The sequence below is a fragment of the Tetrao urogallus genome, assembly GCF_951394365.1.
Source record: "Tetrao urogallus genome assembly, chromosome: 2".
Taxonomy (NCBI): domain Eukaryota; kingdom Metazoa; phylum Chordata; class Aves; order Galliformes; family Phasianidae; genus Tetrao; species Tetrao urogallus.
The window spans coordinates 31,314,784-31,323,354 of NC_136814.1; the positions used below are offsets into that span (position 1 = coordinate 31,314,784).

General features: G+C 37.2%; 1 protein-coding gene across 1 annotated transcript in view; it reads left to right on the forward strand.

The window, feature by feature from the left end:
• Positions 1–6,031, forward strand: part of RMDN2 (regulator of microtubule dynamics 2) — a gene marked incomplete at both ends in the record, with an annotated part of 30,102 nt that extends 24,071 nt beyond the window's left edge. The window contains 4 exons of the mRNA XM_079550817.1: positions 3,154–3,252; positions 5,037–5,090; positions 5,178–5,258; positions 5,987–6,031. Of these exons, the coding sequence (XP_079406943.1) occupies positions 3,154–3,252; positions 5,037–5,090; positions 5,178–5,258; positions 5,987–6,031 (279 nt within the window). The remainder of the gene's footprint in view (positions 1–3,153; positions 3,253–5,036; positions 5,091–5,177; positions 5,259–5,986) is intronic.
• Between the last annotated feature and the right edge of the window lie 2,540 nt (positions 6,032–8,571).

Below are 8,571 nucleotides of genomic sequence, written 5' to 3' on the forward strand. Positions count from 1 at the left end.
GAGTTGCTTTGTACTTCATTTTCTGTGGACCTTGAGATATGCACTGCACTATATGGAATAATCTTAACTTTAGAAGTTAAATTTTCACTACACGAGGGCTTGCTGCACCAGGGTATCTGTTGCCTGTGCTTGCTTACACACAGAAGAATACTTAATAAAGTTAGCTGATGTACTAAGAATAATTCCATCTCACTGAACATGGCATAAAGATTTACTTCAATAAAGTTATTTCAAATTAGAAACTTTTTGTTTGTCTAGGGAAAGAGCAGTATTTCCTGTCCATAGTTATTACTCCATGACACAATTCTGTGTCTGGCATAAATCAACCCTTTACCCACCTCAGTCATTTGGGGGTACTGACTGACCCAGGTGGGGTGTGGTTAAGGTGTTGGGATAGGATTCATCTGCCTATCTTTTGCCATCCACAAGTCATGATTGTCTATGCTCCTTTTGTAGCTGAAGAAAAGAATGAAGGGAAGGAGCGGAGTGTTCAACCTGAACTGCTATAGTTGATGTAACAGCAGATGCCTAATAGAGATGCTGCTGACTCTATTGACTGTGTGAGGGGGCATGGACAACAAGCGTAAACTAGGCGCTTCATTTATGGATGGCTTTAGCTAGCTGTAATGAGTTTATCAAGCCTGCAGCTTGCAAATCAGGATACTTCGAATATTACAGAACTATCAGGCTATCTATGCAAGAGTCGCAAAGGAAGACTTTGAATCCAGTGCATGGAATATAAATCACTATTGTGCATATGTGCATCGTGCTTTTCAAGATTGCTTTAGGTTGGTGGAGTTTATTATATAAAAATGGCCAAGTGTATATTTTTTAAAAAGTTTGAATAGTGCAAAGCAGCACCCAGGCCAGACAAAATAATGACTAAAACCTCAGTAGATTGGTTCTGATGAAATCTTTTAAGAAAATAAAACAACTGCCAGGAAGGACTTGTGTTTTCAATATGCAATTATAGCTCCACATGGAAAAACAACAATTTTGTTCCCTGGTTATTGCATAACAGCAGACACTTTTGTGGTAGTTGTATCTGTGCGTTGTATGTATACTTCCAGGGTGTCGGGTAGCCTTGCAGAGAACAGTATAAGCATCATTCCCTTTATTATTTTCCACTTATCAGCCCTCTGTTAGCTCACTCCTTGATAAGAAGAACCTAGACAAGTAGAAAACTCCTTCCTCTTCCAAGAGAATAAAGAACACTGCAGCAGAAGAAAACAATACATTTGCAAAAACCACATTACTGCTTCTCACAGAATATGACTTAGAAACTAGAGTGCAGCTAGGAAAGTGTAGTGTGGGAAGGAGTTATAGACATACCTACAGTGCGAACCTTTAACCGGCATGCTGCAGTTTGTAACGGTGTAAAAGCACTGCAGTGTAGATGGGCTCCCCATCGTGTTGTTTCAATGAATGAGAGCTCTGAGTTTGCCAGAGAGCTTTTTTATTCTCTTAGAAGATGCTTTGAGAGTGAGAGATGAAAGAGGAAGAATGAAAACGCTTTAATTTCTTATTATTGCTTCTCTCTGAAATATTTTAGTGAGTCTGTATGAGACTTACTGATGGTATTTAACAAATAAGGTGTTGAACCCTGTCAAATAACCAGAAAGACTTGTTCAGGATGCCTCTGTCTCCAAGTAATGTTGCTGTTGTGGAGCTTGAGTAAATGAGGCTAGACAATAAAGTACAGTTTAATGCGTTTTCCTGTTGCATGCTGGTCTGTGTTTGTATTCCTTGAAATAGTATTTTTAGGCAGTTTGCAACAAGAAATACACAGTGCTTGATGCCCATTCAGAAGAGTAGTGTTCTGGTTGATTGCTTTAATGGGTTCTTATATTTTGTCATGATTAACTGTTGTACTGGGTAATTACTGAACCCATCAGGAGAGGGGCAAGGGGAAGGAGCAACAGCCCTGAAGAGACTGGGAAGCCAGGAAATGAGGTGGGAATAATCTGAAGCTATCCAAAACAATTTTTAAAGCAGTAGCACAGAACTGAGCTCAACTCTTGTGAAGATGTGAATTGCATCTGCATCTGAAACAGAGATGTCCATGGGTGACTTGTGTTTCACCTCCTGGTTCTCCAGTGGGAAGCTCTCTTTCTTTGACTGCATGTAACCATTTTCTGCATTGCTTCTGCACAGATCAGGTTAGGAGTTGTTAGGAAAATGCAGAACCTTGTTGATTGTGTTATTTTTAACTCAACTGTACTTAGTGATTGGAGCAATCAATTCTTTGTTTCAAGTATTGATGGGAATGAAGAATGAAGTTCTGACTTCATTTTGCAGGCGTAGATGTGGCCAAATGAGGGTGGCTTGACTTCTCCACTTGAACAGAATCCAGTCTTACATTAAACTTCTTCTTAGCTCCATCCTTCATTAGCGATGTGGAGTGTGTTTCTCTGGGTTAAGTGGTAGAGGCAAGTACTTTATGGCAGCAACCACAGCAGTTTCTGTCAGATGTCAGTATACCTAAGGGAATAAGTCATGTATGTTGTGTGTCAATGTGCCAGTTCTCCAAAAGCTTTTTCATTGCTGCCTGTCTTTCTTGAAAGAGGTCTTTGGCAAGTGTTATTTTTCAAATCTGAAGAGAGAAAATGAAACCACTTTCTTAACAGTGATTGTGATCAGCTTCAGTGTAGTTAAATGGATTTGTTTTACAGGGGCCAAAAGCAGTGACAGTTTGACTGTAGCAGCAGCTTTCTTTTCATAACATTGAAAAGCAGTCCGCATGTGCATTACAGCATTAAGCTGTCTATCATTAAAAACTTAAAAATTTAACTTAAAAACTTAACAGGCTTGAAGCCTTTTAGCCTTAGAAAAGACAAGGTCTTACGATAACAAACTGTATGTTAACTTTATATACTGGAAGACTCTCATATCAGTAATGTTGGTGTTTTGTAGTGTATTTTTTTAACGTGTACTTTTCCCACTTAGTGGAATGTAATATTGAAAAGACTGTTCTTTGAGTTGGAAAACTGACAGCAAAAAACATTCCTTTGTGTTGTGGGTTCGTCTTGTTTTGTTTTGTTTTTTCAAAATAAGTTTCATAAGTAGTATAGCAGTACAGTGAAATATTTCCTCCAAAACAGAGAAGCAATCCTAAAGACTTTTGATTTTTATATATACATATTTTTACTATAGGTATCTCAATTGTCTTGGCTTGAAAAGAAAGTAGCTACTGCTCTCTTTGGTACTCCACCAACTTCAACAGTAGATGAAGCATTGCAGAATTTTCTTAAGGTAAGTCCTACCCATGGTTTTCCTTCACTGTTTACCAGCAGTTACCTGTAATCAAGAAGTCTGTTGAAGACATTTTGTAGAGAGAGTCTGTAGCTGTAAATCCAGGGATCTCCTAAATACCACAAAGCTCTACAGTAAAATGGTTTTGTTCTTCTCTATTTCAAAAATAGTTTGGAGATGAATGAGTTGCACCTTTCTTTTCTTCGTTTATTCTGCAGAAATCTTCAGTGACTTGCCATGTCAATAGTTAGTGAATTTAAAGTGAAATAAATACAGATTAGTTATGTATTATATGGAATAGTGATGTATGTATAATTGTGATGGTTATTTGACCACTTCTGCAAGAAGGTTGACATAGGCAAGGAAAACTTTGATACTGTGACAGTTCCATTTTTCTTATCTGAAACTCTTCACATTTCAGTAGAAGCCTTTCTTGTTTCTGGAGGTGAAATTGATGCTGAGGAAAGATCTTTACAGTGCAGTAGAAAAGAAGGCTCTGTCACATAAATCTTTGTTCCTGGATGTTCTACTTGAGTGTGCAGTTACTAGAGAAAACAGCATGAAAAAAAAAAAAAATCAAGCTGTCTTTCAGTGTCTTTTATAGAAATAATTTCAACTTCTAGCACTGAAAAATACAAGTTTTTCACTTGGCTGAATTCAAAGTGTAAACTTCCAGCGTTACAATTCCTTTCAGATAGTTTCCCAAAGGAATTGGACAAGCATATTTTTTCTCACTACCAAAACTACTTATTTTTTGTGTTCTTAGTCTGTTTAAAGGTTGAATGCTTTCTGAATTTTAGAGAATATAATACATTGCCATCTTCCCAGTGTATAGGTCTTATCTGCAGGGTTAAAATCCAAAGATTATAGAAATAATTTGAAATATTCACTTCAGGTTCAGGGCACTTTGTAGGGAGCTGCAGAGTAGCTGTGATTTTAAGTCAAATTCGGTAACAAAAATTAAATTGCTTTCTGAAAGACAATTGTATCTTTTTCAATTATTCAATTATTCAATTATTTAATTGACTACAGTTGTAGTGACAGCAGCATTGCTTTGGTTCAAGAACTGCAGCTATGGTATGTTTCACTGATGTAATTTTTCTTTCCCAAAAGCTATTTGTCTATTAATATTGTTTCTTGAATAGTAAATAACTGATAATATTTGTACTCTTCAATCAAAGTTTTACATCCATGGCATGTTTTAAAGGGAAGATGATCTTGAATTTTTCACAATACCTGAATTTTTTCAGAAGATAATAATCTGAAAAGAAGGGTGAACCCATAGCTGGAAAATACGAATATGTGAAAGAGAAACAGTTATCACATGGACAAATACAGTTCAGTATCCATTACTCAGCATGCAAATGGTTGGTTGCATATTTCTTTGAGGAGGAAAAAAATGCTAATAATTTAGAGAGAGAAATGTTTTCCAGCCTTTTGTGGGAGTGAAGGAATCCAATAGATGTTCTATAGAATGAGGTGGTATCTGTTCTAAGCAGGTGGTGAGTGAGGAAGCCAGGAGGTATGGAACATTTCAGTGTATTTGATGTCAGCAACTTACGTGCCTGGTTTAGAGTTTGTTTTCTTGTTTGTTTGTTTGTTTTCATGTTGTTTATTTGTTTTCTTATTGAAAGTGCCAAACATTGTGGTGCACGCAGTAAGGATGATTCAGTCTGTTTTAGGAAGCTTATTGTGTTGTCGAAAATGGTATATGGACAGGTAAATCTCCTCACATGATGTTTGGTTTGTCTTTATGTTTAGTTTCCTGTTTTTTTCTCCTTTAGGCAGAAGAAATGCATCCAGGATATTCCAAATGCAATTATGTGTATTTGGCAAAGGTAACCAAGTTCTTTTAAGAATAATGATTTCTAGACTCCATATTCTTACAGTGATATGATTGGAAACAAAATGTTTTTTCTTCTCAGTGCTATAAAGATCTTGGCCAGAAAACCAATGCACTGAAGTACTGTGAATCTGCACTGTCAGTTCTCCCAGTTACTAATGAGGTGGGTACTGAGACTGATAACTTGTTCTATTATGACCATTGTCTGCTTTAGCTCCCGTTATTACTTTGTCAGTAGTAATGTAATGTTGCACTTTTTTTTTTTTTAATCTAAATATGGGATCTTCCTTTTTCCTCCACTTAGGTTGGCTTATTGCATTTGTTTATGTCCACAGCATAAAAAACAAAAACAAAACTTTGAGCAATTGTCAGGAGCTAGGTTTGTGCCAGAGGCTGTCAGAAATTAAATTGCACTCTTTGTAATTCAGTCCGTTTTCATTGGACTATCTTAAGATAAGCAATTGTGCGCATCGATGTTCTGAATTTTGTCTCAGACCTATTTTTTCTCAATTGAAAGTACTTGGGATTTTTGTCTCAAGTGCTTGTTCTACTCCTGCCTGAGAATCTCTATTTTGTGATCCCTGCTGAGGCCTCCAGGGCACTGCCTGTTGCTAGCTGTTACAGAGGTGGATTAACTGGTTCAAGCTTGTCTTTGTCTTCAACTGCAATGTGGTTACAGAGACACATTTCATTCAGTTGCATCTGATACAGTGTATTTCATCCTAATACATAATTAGATTCAGTTTTAGACCCGTTAGAGTATTTTAGTACTCAGATGTGTGAGTTTTCTATAGATATTTGTGAAATTTTTAAGTGATCTAATTTCTCAAATGTAAGCCAAGTCATGGCAAGAAGGTTCACTCTTGCTATCTCACCTCGTGTAAAAGCAAGTTCCATAATTACTGGCCTATGACTGAAAACATCCTACCATCCTAAAGCATGACAAGTTCAAACTTGAGCTTTGTCAGCCTAAGGGACCCCCTTTGAGCACAGCAGATGTGGTAGAGAAGAGGAGGGAGGTGATTCCAGAGACTAATTGGCCTTATCCCATTTAATTCTTTGAAGTTGAGGAAAAAGACCATTCATAGCTTTGTAATTTGATTGACAACTAATGCTGTATGTGGAGCACTAACATGTTTATGTCAGAAGTTCTCACTCAGAAGAAAGACCACTGCATGCCTTACCAGCAGCTGCTTCTGTGTGGCCTTTATGTTTAGTCCAAATTAGAATATGTGTCAATCATAAATTAAGCAATCGTTGCTTAAGTTCAGTGCTTCTTTTCAGTGTTCTTTTAGTACGTCCTAACACAGATATGACATAATATCTTAACACTGCTTTATTCTTTACTTATTGTTGAAATGTACCTTCAGGTTGCCTGTTTTGAAGAAATGATGGAAAGACTCCTATACATTCTGATGGGGTTTTTTGTACTTTAATGCTACATAAAACATAGCGCAAATGGTATAGGCATGGAACTGAAATTGCTTGGACTCAGCCTGTTTTATATATGTCTGCTTTGGCTTTTCTCCTGATTTTATTTATTTATTTATTTATTCGGTATTCAACCTACTACACACAGGTCTTATTGCAATGAGCTCAGAGCTCACCAATAAAATTGCAAAAAAGCATTGTCTCACATAAATTTCTGGTGTGCAGAAGGCTACGTGTGTTTAGTGAATTAAAAGTCATTCAACATTCATAGAGACTCTTGAAAAAGTGTAGAAATAATCTAGTGTGAGATTTGTCTTTCACAAAAATGGCTGGAGAAAAATTTGGTGTCAAGTCACAGGTAGTTGCTGAGGCTCCCCACACACTTCGTGGAAAAAGAGAAAGGCAGAGAGAGACTGCGTGTGCAGACATGTCTAAGATACATATGTGATACACCTTGACTGCATTGCTAATGCGGGGTGAGTTCTGCCTGTAAAGGCCAGTGTCATCATTCTAAAGGTGAGCTCAGTGCATTCTTCAGAGTTCAGTGCATCCTGGGCCATCCTGGGGCAGGGAGTTAGACTCTTCTCAAAGGAATGCCTCAGCATGTTTCGAAAGTGCCAGCAGATCCTGAGAGCAGGAATTTGGGAGTGATGCAAGGTGTGTGTATGTGTGTGTGTGTTTGTGTGTGTGTGTGTTTGTGTGTGTGTGTGTGTGTTTGTGTTGTGTATTCTGGCAAGCAGAGTGGTGATGAAATTAGAATTATATTGGTTTGTAAACTGAAGGAAAAACAGCAAGTGCGTCACAAAAATCTTTTGTCTGAAGAATCTGAAGAAGATGGTAAGACATGTCCTCTTCTTTTTAGACTAGTTCTTCACGTATCACAGATTTATCTGCTTTGGCTCATTTCACTTGCAGTGTGTTTTGAATTAGATTTAGGTATAAAGTTCAGGAATACAAAACACTGGAGCAATAGTGTGTAAATCTTTTTTTCTTTCCCCTAAATCAGTAAGCACAAGGTAACACCAACCTCATTCTGAAAGTAATTATGATAAAATGGAGATCTTGAATACAACCTCTGTTGCTAGCTGTTACCTCAAGTCCCATCTGAATTAGAATATTGCGTCTTATTTTATTATGATGCTAGAGAAAAATTCTTACTAATTTTGGGGGAAACGTGTTGGAACTGAAATGGTTCGGGCTTAGAGCTCTATGTGTGAATAATATTTAGTCAGGTTTGTTTAAGGGAGGGACTGACAAAATTGAATTGACTACAGCCCTGTAAAAGCTAGGATTCACAGACTAAAATAGAAAACAGCTCAGCAGCAGTCTGAGGATTTCTTTCAGTTAGCCACAGCACAGGATCTCATGGTTGTCAGCAGTATAGGATGTTGTCACAGTCATGTGAAACTCATCATTCCTAAGTGTAATCATAGTTCCTCATGTGGAGTTTTAAACCTTTCTTTCTTCAGGCAGGGAAATTCCTTTATTGTTTCTAAATGTTGGCTTCTGCTGAGAAACATGCATATGTATAAAGGCATTAAAACAGTTGTAGACCATGAGACAAACTTGCTGGAAAGGTGCCACATTGAGAAAATATGTAGTATTTCATGATAACAAATCACCCTGCAGCATAACTATGAAAAAGTAGTAGTAGATAATGGTTTAATTTGTTAGTTCTTCTGAGCATCCCCAATTTCTGTTGACTTCAGTGGAAACTAGAGGTACTCAGCATCAGTAAAATAGCCCATCACTCATTTTGACCCTGAAGTCAAATTCTCAGCTGGTCTGACTCAGGGTACTTCTTTGACACTTTGTCTAGAATTCATTCCATGTAGCATTTCAAGTTAAGTGAGATGAGTTTTGTCTTGAATGTTGTATCACATCCAAATATCCCTTCCGTGAGTGTCTGTTCTGCCACTTAGAGAATATTGTTTTAATTCAAGGGTTAGATGGGCTTCCAAACTAATGATTCCTATAAATCCTAGTATAAATGTGGTTTTGTTTTCTTTTTATTTTTCATAGTCAATTTGGCACATTTTCAACCA